The following is a 12552-nucleotide window of genomic DNA, read 5'->3' as shown; positions in this document are numbered from 1 at the left end:
CCCACTGCTGTGCACCCTGCAATCCCACATTACCACACTGTGCTCCACAGAGCAACTTTCCATCCCCTCCTGTCACTACACTGTCTCTGCGCCCTCTGCTCAACCACCTTAAATTCCCTCCAGATCTTCATTTGCTCGGTTACTGGAGGTAATACCACAGACCGCGCGTGTGCACCCCCTTTATGTTCAAACGTACTTCAGACTCTGTATGTGGCCAGTCCTGATGCAGAGATAAAGGGGTGGCCCCTGCTTTAGGGAGCTTAGCACAAAGGATGGGCCTAAGAAGTTCGATCAGAGTCAGACCGGCCAACGAGGAAGAGTGACGTCAGAGACGTTTTAAGGCATGGCAAGATAGGCTGAGGCACAGGGCTGCAGCCTTTCAGGGTACTCCCCTGATAGAGCTAGCGCTGTTCTCCGGAAAGTCTTGCCCTGATCACCTTTACTAATTCTTAAATAAATTGTTTTAAATACCATTTTCCTTTAATTTATTTTTCATGCGGGTGATGTGTGAGTCAATTACATACATTTTTGCAGAGAAATGTGTTTATGTTTCATGCAACAAACATAAAAAGTTTCTTTTAGGTCAAAACAGGACCTCACATATGAGAAATGGGAGGGTGTCACAGAGATTATTTTCAGTAATTTTAGTGAGCTTCTGCTATGTTACAATATTGAAAACACACATCACTATCCCCGAATATTCGATGCAAAAACATTTACAATTTGGCCGAGTGTGCCAATGCACTGTCAATGACCTGGCCAAAGAGGGAATGAATGAGCTGAAATTGGATCCTAAATTCAATACTGTTCTGAACTGGGGCCCTCAAAATAAATTTTGCCCAGGGCCCCTAAAATCCTTAAGATTCCCTTAGTGAAGTAGGCCTTGGATTTGGGGAAATGCTTCCTCCCATCAATAAATACAAATACCACAAATCTTGGAGAAAAACACAAGATGTTATTTATTTAGGAACATACAACAAGTGATAAAATCAGCACCATCAAGCAAACAAATGCAACAAAAAATGTTTCTCATTAAGTTAAGCATGATTTTCATACAAAAACATACTTGCAAGGTTCAGCATTACTTCACAAAGAAACCACATTCTGCAATTTACAGCTAGGGTGCTACCACTGCAACTGGTTCTCTCCCCAACAAAGGTGGCGAAACTAATTAACATAAGCAATGACCACAATGGTGTCCCATGGAGCGTTGCCACAGGAAGTGAGCAGAGCCATCCAACAGCTGTCTTTTAAAAGAGGATGGGCCTCTGTTCTCTTCCCGGTTCACTCAATGACCTGATGTGAAAATTACACTCTTAAACAAGGTGAAGCTTGCAACCTCAGTGATGGCTTTCAACAATATGAACCGGTGAAGCAACAAGGCTGAGATTGTCCAGTGCACACGTACCTTTTTGAAGAAGATGGCAGGTGCATGTCTGACTTGAGCAAAGTTACCTAGGAGGTGGCTAGGCAGTTCCAAATTGCATTAGATACCTAGTAGCTTAATGTCACCTATGTCATCTGTAGCCAGTCCTGGCTTTTTTATCCAGCACCCTTCTGCACGTTAAGATACACAAGACCACAATAGCAGAGTTAAAAACAAGCATTTGCAATACAATGAGTCTCGCATTCCTTTGAGTTGGAGCTATTTGCATTGTAAATTCATAACTGGACTTTTCTTGCCACATACATTGGTCAACCCTGCCTCATAATTTGGGCTTTTCCTGTCACATAATTCCAGCAGCCATGCATATAACTAAAGCACTTCCATTTACCTTCTTCCTCTATCTGCAGCCAAAAATGAAAATGTTGTCATTTAGCATCCTAATTTAAAACTGCCATGCTAATTCAAGTAGAATACCACTTTCACAACCCCACCATCAGAGTTGCTGGCTGGCTAACACAATTCCCAAAACAAGACAGCCACAGAGGAGTAACAAGAGAAATAAATTAGAAGGGTCACCTAAACATATCAAGAGTGTTCAAACAGTCATAGTGTAAGAAGGATGCTAAGTTGCCCTGAATCATGGTCATAATTGCAATAAGGAGAGATTAATAAAAACATATAAAATTATCACATAAACCCAACAAAAACAGAAATAAATGTTTGGAATTAGACTGTAATGCTCAGAACAGCCCCTAGAGAACACCACAATGAAAGTGGTATTTATAAGAAACATGGCCATGTAACTATTCAATTAGCCCCTAGAAAACATAACCACATGGAAATAAAATGGTGTAAAGTAATGTAGGATAACCACATATTTAGCCCCTAAAAAGCATAGCGCCATACACATTTCAGGCCTAACAGAACTACTGCAATACTAAGACCCTTAGAACACAAACTACTCCAAGCTATAAAACAAAAGTTCCAACCATAAGAGAGCTTAAAAAGGGATTGAATGATGGGAGGGGTATTATTTTGAAGTCCCCACTAACCTAGTGGGGACCCAGACAATGACCTAAACAGAAAGAGTGTGGTATGCTGAACATTTTGGTGGTGGTTCAAATGTCCTAGAACCACCACAGGCTGAGTTATGGGCAAAAATGTTTTGAAAAATAATGCTTGCAAAGCATTATGGGGCAACTTTTCCCTTGTGCAGTGAATATTGTAGTATTGTCCCTCCCACTGTGCCGGGAGAGCCGCGTTGTGAGTTTCTGTGTTTTTTTAGTTAAGCATTTATCAGTTATAAGTGTTTTTGGGAAAGCTATGAAGGGTGAAGGGGAGAGCCAAAAGAAATGACTCTGATTAGGTAACAGAGTGAACAATGTGACCAGCGCTCCAATACCGCAGATGGAGTTTGTGCTGTTGACACTGTTTGTGCTGTGAGGGCCCTGGCTGCCATGGAGCATGAAGGGGAGAGACAAAATAAAACAAGCATTTGCAATGCAACGGGTCTCGCGTTTGCTCATGTTAGAGCTGATAGCGTTGTAAACTCCTAACCCGACTTTTCACTTATCGGCAAAAGTGCATTTATGTACGTAACCCGAAAAAGTGCAATTAACTATGTAAAGCGCTCGACTTCTGCCAAGCGAAATCGCGCTAGTAAATTAGAGAAAAAGTAGTCCACGAGCCGGACAGAAAACAGCGAGCCTCGCATGTTTTCTGTACTTGGTCGATGCGCTCGAGGAGGGCTAGCCACCGGAAAAGGCATGACGTATGTATGCCTTCGACTAATGAAAGCAAGCAGATTTTATTAGGCAAGCCCACGAACCAATGAAAAACGCTGACGTGACGTCGACAGGGCTCCGAGCCCATTTCTTAACCCTAAAGCGTCTCGCTGCGATACACATGCGCGAGCGCATGCAACACAGGCTCGACCCTAAAAATGAGTTCACCCACACTGAAGTATATGGCCATATCATGCAAATATCCATGTAACAGGGTCAGTCTGCAAGGCGGTAACAAAACCGCCCTAAGGCCTGCCAACCATAAAGCAATTACTAATGACATCAAGGGATTTTTGAAAGGCAAGCCCACAATGTGTGAAAAGTGATGGGCGTGAGGTGGCGTGGCTAAAAGCCCACAATACTTACAACAGGTCAAAGCGTTTGCTCGCTCAACCTAACAATACTGCAAGCATTGCAACGTGCTGTTGGTGGAAAGTCAGGGCTGGCTGATAGTATCACTCCTTATTTGTAGCCACTTGCCAGTCATTCACATATAATGCAATTTGTGATTTTATTTCCTTTTCCTTCTCACTCCAACTGTAAATCACATTTAGGTGATAAATATTTTTTTACAATTTTGGTCTGAAAAGTGAAAATTGTTTATGAAAACAGATGCCATTTACCCTCTCCACAACTAATCTTTCACTGTACTTGTTGCACTGAGAGCCCATAATCTTGGTGTAACCAGACTTTAATAGTTCTGACCACAGGGCAGAGATTATCAGGCAAGAAGGAGTGGACGGAGGGGACACTTGAAGTGCAGATCCATCCAAGTGCTGAGGGCACATAGTGAAACTCCTTTGAAAACAAAGGCACCTTTATTGCCCAGAGCAATGGGAGCTGATGTGGGGGTTGGGTCCTTGAACACAAGACACACTCTAACCACAGCCCCCATGAGAGGAGGCAGTTAAAGAGCAGGAACACTCTGGAGAGAAACAAGAAAAGAGAAACAGGCATAGGCCAAAGGTCTCACCTATGCAAGTGCTATTGGCTTGTTTTGTCAATATGTTTTAGCCATGTTGTACATCAGCATATCCAGCATAGTTAAAAGTTAGTGGGGTAAAGAAGGGTGGTGTGAGATGGAGTGTCGTAAAGTGGAGTAGAGTGGAGTGCTGTGGAGTGTTTTGGAGTGGCGTTCAGTGGTGTAAAATGGTGTTGAGGGGAGTGAAATTGAGTGTCATGGAGTGGCATGGAGTATTCTGGATTGTCATGGAGGGAGAAGAGCAGAGTTGTGAGTGGAAGGGTGTAGAGTAGAGCTGAGTGGCATTGAGTGGAGTCGAGTGTTGTAGAATAGAATGGCATAGTGTGCTGTGAAGTGTAGAAGGAGTTGTGTAAGTATTGTAGAGTAGAGTTGTGTAGAGCAGAGTAGATTGTTGTATAGTGGAGTATAGGACTGGAATGGCGTAGAGTGGATTAGAGTGTTGTAGAGGCTAGCGGCATAGAGTGGAGTGGAGTGCGTAGAGTGGAGCAGTGGAGTACAGTGGAGAAGTGTGTCACAGAATAGAGTGGAGTAAAGTGGCATGGAGTGGCATAGAGGGAGTTGCATAGAACCTTGTAGAATGCAGTAATGTTGTAGAGTGACATAGAGTGAAGTAAAGTGTTGTACAGTGGAATGACATGGAGAGGAGTAGAGTTTAATGGAGTAGAGCATCATAGAGTGGAGTGTTGTAGAGTGGCGAAGAGTGAAGTGGCGTAAAGTACAGTGGCACTGAGTAAATTGGCATAGAGTGCAGTGGCGTACAGTGCATTGGTTTTGAGTAAAGTGGTGTAGAGTGCATTGGCATAGAGTGGCATAAACTGCAGTGTTGTAGTGTACAGTGGGGCAGAGTAGATTGCAGAAGACTACAGTACAGTGACATAGAGTGGAGTGGCATGGACTAGATTGTTTTAGAGTAGAGTGAAGTGGCAGAAAGTGGAGTGATTCAGAGAAGAAAGGAATGGTGTATGGTAGAGTGCAGATGTGTAGAGAGAAGTGACATAGAGTGCAGTGCCATTGAGTAAAGTGGTGTAAAGTGCAGTGGCGTAGAGTAGAGTACAGTGGTGCAGAACAGATTACAATGGCATGGAGTGATGCAGAGTGTAGTGGCATAGAGTAGATTGGTACAGAGAACAGTGGTGTAGAGTACAGTGGTGCTGCAGAGTAGAACAGAGTGGCATAAAGAGCAGGGATGTAGAGCAAAATGGTATAGAGTGGCATAGCGTGCAGTGGCATACAGTGCAATGCTGCAGAGTAGAGTGGCATTGAGTTCAGTGGCAGAGAGTGCAGTCTTGCAGAGTAGAGTGTTGTAGAGTGCAGTGCCATGGAGTGTAGTGTCTTAAAGTGCAGTTGCACAGAGTAGAGTGGTGCAGATTACAGTGGTACAGAGAGCAGTGGTGTTGAGTACAGTGGTGCAGAGCAGAATAGAGTAGAGTAGAGTGGAGTGACATAGAGAGCAATGGTGTAGCGTGGCATAGCATGCAGTGGCATAGAGTGCACTGGTGCAGTGGCACAGAGTAGAAGAGACTTGCATAGAATACAGTGGTGTAGAGTGTTGTAGAGCATGGTGCCATAGAGTGTAGTGGTGCAGGGTAGTTAATGTAGAATGCAGTGGCATAGAGTGAAGTAGTACAGAGTAGTTGGCATATAGTGCAGGTGCCTAGAGTGCAACGGTGGAAAGTAGAGTGGGGTAGACTGCACTGGCATAGAGTAAAGTGGTGCAGACTATAGCAAAGAGGCATAGAGTGAAGTGGTGTAGAGTGCAGTGTCATAGAGTGCAGTGGAGCACAATAGTTTAGAATGACATAGAGTGCAGTGGCATAGAGTTAACTGGCATAGAGTACAGTATAGTGACATAGAGTAGAGGGGTGCAGAGTGCAGTGCAGTGGCATAGAATACAGTAGTGCAGAGTAGAGAATTGCAGAGCAGAGTGGTGTAGAGTTCACTGGCAGAGAGTGCAGTCGTGTAGAGTAGAGTGGCATAGACTGCATTGGTGTAGAGTGCAATGGCGTATAGGGGTGCAGAGTAAAATGTCATAGAATGCAGAGGTGTAGAGTAGAGTGGCGCAGAGTGCATAGGTGTTGAGTACAGAGGCGTAGTGTGGTACTTCGTAAAGTGACATAGAGAATGGTGTAGAGTACAGTGCAGTGGCATGGAGAACAGCGTAGCAGAGTAGAATATAGTGGCCTACAGTGCAGTAGTGCAGAGTAGATTTTCATAGAGTGCAGTGGTATTGAGTTTATTGGTTCTGAGTAAAGTGGTGCAGAGTGCATTGATATTGAGTGCAATGGGGTAAAGTGCAGCAGCGTAGAATAGAGTGGTGAGGAGTGGCGCAGGGTAGATTGCAGTGGCATGGAGTGGTGTAAAGCAGAAGGGTGCAGAGTGAAATACAATGGCTTAGAATGCAGTGGCACAGAGTAGATTGTTTCAGAGTACAGTTTAGTGGCAAAGAGTGCAGTGTTGTGAAGTGCAGTAGTGCAGAGTTCAGTGGATTGGTATAGTGCAGTGGCATAGAGTGCAATAATGCAGAGCAGAGTGGCATACAGTGTAGTGGTGTACAGTGCAGTAGAATGGAATAGAGTAGAGTGGTGCAGAGTAGAGTGCAGTGTTGCAGAGTACAGTGGTGTAGAGTGAAATGGCGCAGAGCAGAGTGGTGTAGAGTAATGTGGAGTGATGCAGGATAGAGTGCAGTGGCACAGAGTAGAGTGATGCAAAGTATGGTGGTGTTAAGTGTAATGGCATAGAGTGCATTGGCAAAGAGTTGTGCAGAGTAGAGTGCAGTGGCATTGAGTGGTGCAGAGTAGAGCTGTACACAATAGAATACGGCAGTGTAGAGTGCAGTGATGTGGAGTACAATGGTGTATATTGCAGTGGTGTAAAGTGTTGCAGAGTAGAGTATAGTCGCATAGAGTGCAGTGGTGCAAAGTATTAGGCATAGAGTGCAGTGGCATAAAGTGTTGCAGTGTACAGTATAGTGGTGTAGAGTGCAGTGGTGCAGCATAAATTGGCGTAGAGTGCATTGCTTTTGAGTAAAAGAGTAAAGTGGTGCAGAATGCATTGGTGTATTCTGCAGTGGTATAGAGTGGAGTGGTGCAGAGGAGAATGGAGTGGCACCGAGTGGAGTGACACTGAGTACAGTGCCGTAGAGTACACTGACTAGATTCTTTCATAGTAGAGTGGAGTGGTGCATGGTAGAGTACATCGGCGTAGAGTGGCATAGAGTGCAGAGTAGATTAGAGTGGTGTAGAGTGGATTAGTGTAGAGTTCACTTATGTAGAGTGGAGTGGTACAGAGTAGAGTACAATATCATAGAGTGCAGTGGCATAGAGTGCAGTGTTTGAGAGGAGAGCGCATAGAACGGAGTGGCGCAGAGTGGAGGGGTATAGAGTGCAGTGGCGAAGAGTACAATGGTGCATAGTAGAGTAGTGTGCATTGGCGTAGAGTGGGGTAGAATAGAGAGGCATAGAGTGAAGTAGCATGGAGTGGAGAGGTGCAGAGTGGAGTGGAGTGGGGTACAGTGGAGTATGCTTGGTGTGGTAGCTCACTGCCATTACAGACGAAACGCCTTCAGTTGAAATGACCATTACATTTGCACAGACATACCAAACAGTTTTACTGATAAAAGTATACCGCGCACAAACGATAATGTGTGGAAATGTCATCAGCTAGTGTATTAATTTGTTTTGATCATATTAAAATATGTTTCCATTTCAGAATTCCCAAAATGTGCTTCATTTGTGTTTTTCTAAATCTGAAATATTCTGAAATATCTGCACAATTAATTTATAGACATTTACATGTTGTTGTTTGCTAGAAACAAAATAACATGTACAGCCTCAAGCACACACTCAATAGCCACACATATATTCTCTCACTTTTAAGTTGGGGAAGGAAAAGTAAACACAAAGCTCCCTCTAAGACAGAGCCTGATATTTGACTTCTGTCTTTGAATATAAAGCAAATGTGACAAGACAAGAACAAGATTTAAAGCCCTGTTTACAGAAATCCTGTACTGGTGGAAGAATACAGTAAATAGGATTTTGGCAATGGACAGGGCAATCTCAGTCTGAGCATCCTAAAACAAATAGACTTAGCAAATAGAAAACACGCAAACGTGAGTTACAAATCACAAAGCCAATGGTAAGCAATGGGCAGAATGCATTCCCAAGGAAGCTTTCCAAATGACCCCAAAATATCGTTAGAAAACCAGACAGTTGGAGTGTCTGCTAGACTTCGGCCTAACAATGTTCTGGCACCAATAAAAGAGGCACCTCTCGTGGTCTTGTGGAATTGGGATAGGAGAGAGAGACTAAATCTCCTCTTTAGTAGGGGAACTCCATAAAACACCACCCACCCTTTATTTGTGCATGCACACAAAAGTAGAAAACTCTTGTGCCCAAGTGTCCATACAAGCCTCGAACCCTGGTTACTCTTGGGGACTGTTCTCGGAAAATTCCTCTAGACACATCTCTGTTTACCGATTGGCAGTGTCTAATTTGTGAAAAAAAGTGCTGGGCCCTTGTCAGGAGGCTAATGCAGCTGGCACCACCCATTGCCCTTGCCTACTCTGTCAATGACAGTACGAACATAGCTACTAACCATCAGACTCCGCCAGGTGTGACAATTCAGACCATTCCAGGCCCCCAAGGCTATGAGACTGGCTTGGGATGCAGGCATAAGGTATATTGAATTAACTAACAACTATTATTGTGCTCATTTATAAATTAGACAAACAGTACCATCATGAGGCAGATTGTCATAAGCGCCAGTACTGACAATTAAGTGCTGAGCACCGGAAACCATCTACTCAAATTAAGCACTGCCCCATGGACCACCATCATTGGCAACAAAAAGGTCAGAGGCTGTGCCCCATACCCCTCATTCGATATGTGTAGATTTCAGGCCCTCTGCCAGTTCTACATCAAAAATCATGCAAGACCTTCATAGTGTGAACTGTGAGTTGAAAGGGAAAGTTCCCGGAAACCAACAATTAAATAATAAAGCAATACTAACTGCACACCATGCTATGACCAAAGAGTTACTCACCAACTAAGATACACAGATGTAGGTTCAAAAGCTTAACTTTGACACAGAAAAAGGGCAAGGTGAAAAGGAGGTCGAAAAATCGAGAAGAAAAGGCAGGGAGAATGGCAATAACAGAGGTAACATGACCAGGGCAAATAGGGAGCTCACCACCACTCAAAGGGCCTTATAGCCGATAGACTGAACACTCTGCCACACTTTCTGTCATATCAGGTTGACGCACCTCTAGATCCTGCCACCTAGAAGCAGAACTGTGGGAGCAATGGGAACCAGAATCAAGGAGGGGATGCAATATGTATCAGCTCTGGAGAGTGTAGCTGTAAGGGGCATGCTGCCCGGTTCAGTCATCCTGTGCTGCTTCGTAAATGGGAGTGTGTCCTGATAGGCTGAGCATCTTGTGGTGACTCCGCCTCTACCAGGAAACATTCACATACATAACCCAAATATTGGAGAAGATGTGGAGGAGAGATTTTTATTATATGGTTTCTAATGCTGGGTGATGATGCTGGATGGGATTGACGAGAGAGTATGCTTTGCATTAATATCAGGCTGTGATAGCAGCTTGGGATGCCTAGTGCAGTGGTTCCCAACCTGTGGGCCAGGGACCCCTGGGGGTCCGCGAAGCCTCCTCCGGGGTCCGCGGCTGCTTAAAACATTTAATAATATTAGGTCCCAGCTATCAGTAATGACTCCTCTGGGGTCCCCGTGTTCCAATAATGATTCAGTGGGGCTCCCCGGGCTCCAGTATTGATAAAATGGGGGTCCACAGAAGTCAAAAGGTTGGGAACCACTGGCCCAGTGTATATCTAAGGTGCTGATGGCAGGCGGTGGTGGGTTTTGGGGGGAGAAGCTAATCACAGATGGGGTTGTGCTGGTTGGTGATGTTGGGTGATATTTGGGGGGGATGCCAGTGGATAACTGAGGTGCTGACTTCAGATGGCAACTATGGATGATGCAGGGTGGTGATGCTTGGCAAAGAGACCAGAGGATGCTGGTGGATGTAATTTTTAGGTGACCCACAATGGTGATGTGGGTGGGTAGGTGAAGTGCTTATGTGCGGGGCTATGTTGAAAGATGATACGGGTTAAGATCAGGTTAGTGATAGGGTTGCTAGGTGCTAATTCCGGCAAAAATGCTCTGTGGTAATGTCTGGAACCTCAGTCCATCAGTCTCACTTCCTTTTCTTTCACCCCAGGACTGACTGCACACATTGAAGTGGTGAGAGTTGTCTACGACCCCAAAGTCATCAGCTTTGAAGCCCTTCTCAAACTATTCTGGGAGAGCCATGACCCAACTCAAGGTAAGCAACACAAAACATATCTCTGCATGTGACGCATGAGTCCGAGCTGCACTGTGGACACAATGTGTGACAGTGGCAATATGTTCTCATTTATTGAGACCCCTCCTCTGATGTGCAGACAGTGGATGTCTGTTTAATTACAGGAGCTCAGCTACTTGCCCATTTTGGGGTGGTGGGTCTGTTGGAAAAGCTGTGAGGCTCTACCTTCGTTGTTGGAGCTGTGTGGCGTATGCCTGCAAAGTAGTTTAGATTTCTATGGATCCTCCGCAAAGGGAGCAAATAGTAGATCTGGCAGTGATGACCTACAAGATGGACCCTATATCACAGTGATGACCTACAAGATGGACCCTATATCACAGTGATGACCTACAAGATGGACACTATATCACAGTGATGACCTACAAGATGGACACTATATCACAGGCTACGCTCATTTGTACACATCTCAACTATATCCATTCCTGTATATCAGTGACCGAAGTCTGCTAAAAATGAAAGACAGTCCCAAGTGTTGTCCCAGAGCTCTGCCCTCTCAGTCTGCACTCGGGAAAGGTACCCTGAATGGTGGGGCCAGAAGGTGTACTTGTTCAGTTGCGGTGGAGTGCACCACAAGTACTTAGCATCCACAGCAGAAGACGTGACGAGGGCAGCGGGTAGCGCACTAGGATGGCAATCTGCAGGACAGTAATACATGGATGCTCGACACACACACTAAAGACGTTGTGCACTCTAGAGGCAACAAAAGAAGTTCTAAGCACTTAGGCCCATATTTATACTTTTTTAGCGTCAAATTTGTACCGCTTTTGCGTAACAAAATGACGCAAATGCAGCGCATAAAAAGAATAAATATGGGCCTTAGTCACCAACATCCCATTGCTGGGGCTAGACAAAACATCGGTTCACTTGCAGTGTTAATTAAAAACAACAGCCCCAATCTAAAACTTCTTCCTGGGTTGGGAGAGCCCAACTAATCCACATGTTATTAATGGACCCAACTTTAAGCATGTTGGGAAATTGTCTATTGGGGCAAATTGCTCCTGTTCATATCCCTTCGTTGGTGAATGCCCAATTCATCTCCCCCTCCCATTCCTCATGCCAGCCTCCCAGGTTTCACAGGGACATCTAACCTCTATTGGTATCTTACCAATCTCCAAAGGTCATACTTGTGCTCGAAATATCATACATGTGCTGAATTACTAGCTTTGACCATCAATTATTCGGTGCATTTACATAGAAAATATAAATCAGCTTAAATTGCAAAGTGAAATGTCTTCTGAAGGCCATGCAAGGTCAAGTAAAACCACCTATGTTAGGGTTGAAGCGAGAGGATGATAATTGCATCGTTTTATTCATGTAGAGTAAACATACTTCGTGTGAGAACTACGTATGAATAATATGCGTATTTTACATAAATATTGTGTTTGCACCAAAATCTGTAGTTTGCAACAATTAAAAACAGTCTAGTCATGATAAAAAAAAGGTTGTGATTGACCAGCAGAACTCAACACCTGGTGGAAAAAATGTTGCAAGTGCAACACAAGCATCACATCTCTACTCGGCGACAAATATATATTCTACAGAATACGCAAACGCCAGTCGCTCAGAAGAATTATATAACTGTGTAAGCGCTGTTAGTGAAATAACAGAGCAAACTCCTGGTAGACCCTGCAAAGAGGTCTATGCAAGGTTACACTTGTGGTAGTAACTGTGCCCCAACTTATACTTGACCTGACGCGTGGATAGTTCACGTCGGGTAGGATTTATCTCTTGTTGAGAATTCTTCCTGTCAATGACCCTACTGTACGACCATAACTTCCCTCTGCCGTAGTTGAAGATGGCAATTGGTTATGTAAAAGTTTGACTTTGTTTGCACGAATGAAAATAATAAAATATGTCTTTAAAAAATAAAAATTCTTCCTGCATTGCGCTCAATTTGAGACCCATTTAAGTTCCTTGAAAGTGACTCAGTTTGTATAGGTTGTGCTTTCCAAAATTATTACAGTATTTCGCTACCGAAAAATTGAAGCACAAACATAAAAAGCTACAATTTTCAGTAATCCCC

The 12552-nt window shown here is 44.1% G+C and overlaps 1 protein-coding gene across 4 annotated transcripts in view; it reads left to right on the top strand.

Annotated features, from left to right (window-relative positions):
* The window catches only part of LOC138284884 (peptide methionine sulfoxide reductase MsrA-like), a 169693-nt gene that overhangs the window by 108111 nt on the left and 49030 nt on the right, over positions 1 to 12552 (top strand). For all 4 annotated transcript variants that reach the window (XM_069224127.1, XM_069224125.1, XM_069224126.1 and 1 more), the window contains exon 4: positions 10386 to 10490. In XM_069224127.1, coding sequence (XP_069080228.1) covers positions 10386 to 10490 — 105 coding nt within the window. The remainder of the gene's footprint in view (positions 1 to 10385; positions 10491 to 12552) is intronic.

The sequence above is a fragment of the Pleurodeles waltl genome, chromosome 3_1 (assembly GCF_031143425.1).
Source record: "Pleurodeles waltl isolate 20211129_DDA chromosome 3_1, aPleWal1.hap1.20221129, whole genome shotgun sequence".
Lineage (NCBI taxonomy): Eukaryota > Metazoa > Chordata > Amphibia > Caudata > Salamandridae > Pleurodeles > Pleurodeles waltl.
Note: the sequence above shows the minus strand (reverse complement) of the source record. Positions and strands in the feature narration are given on the sequence as shown.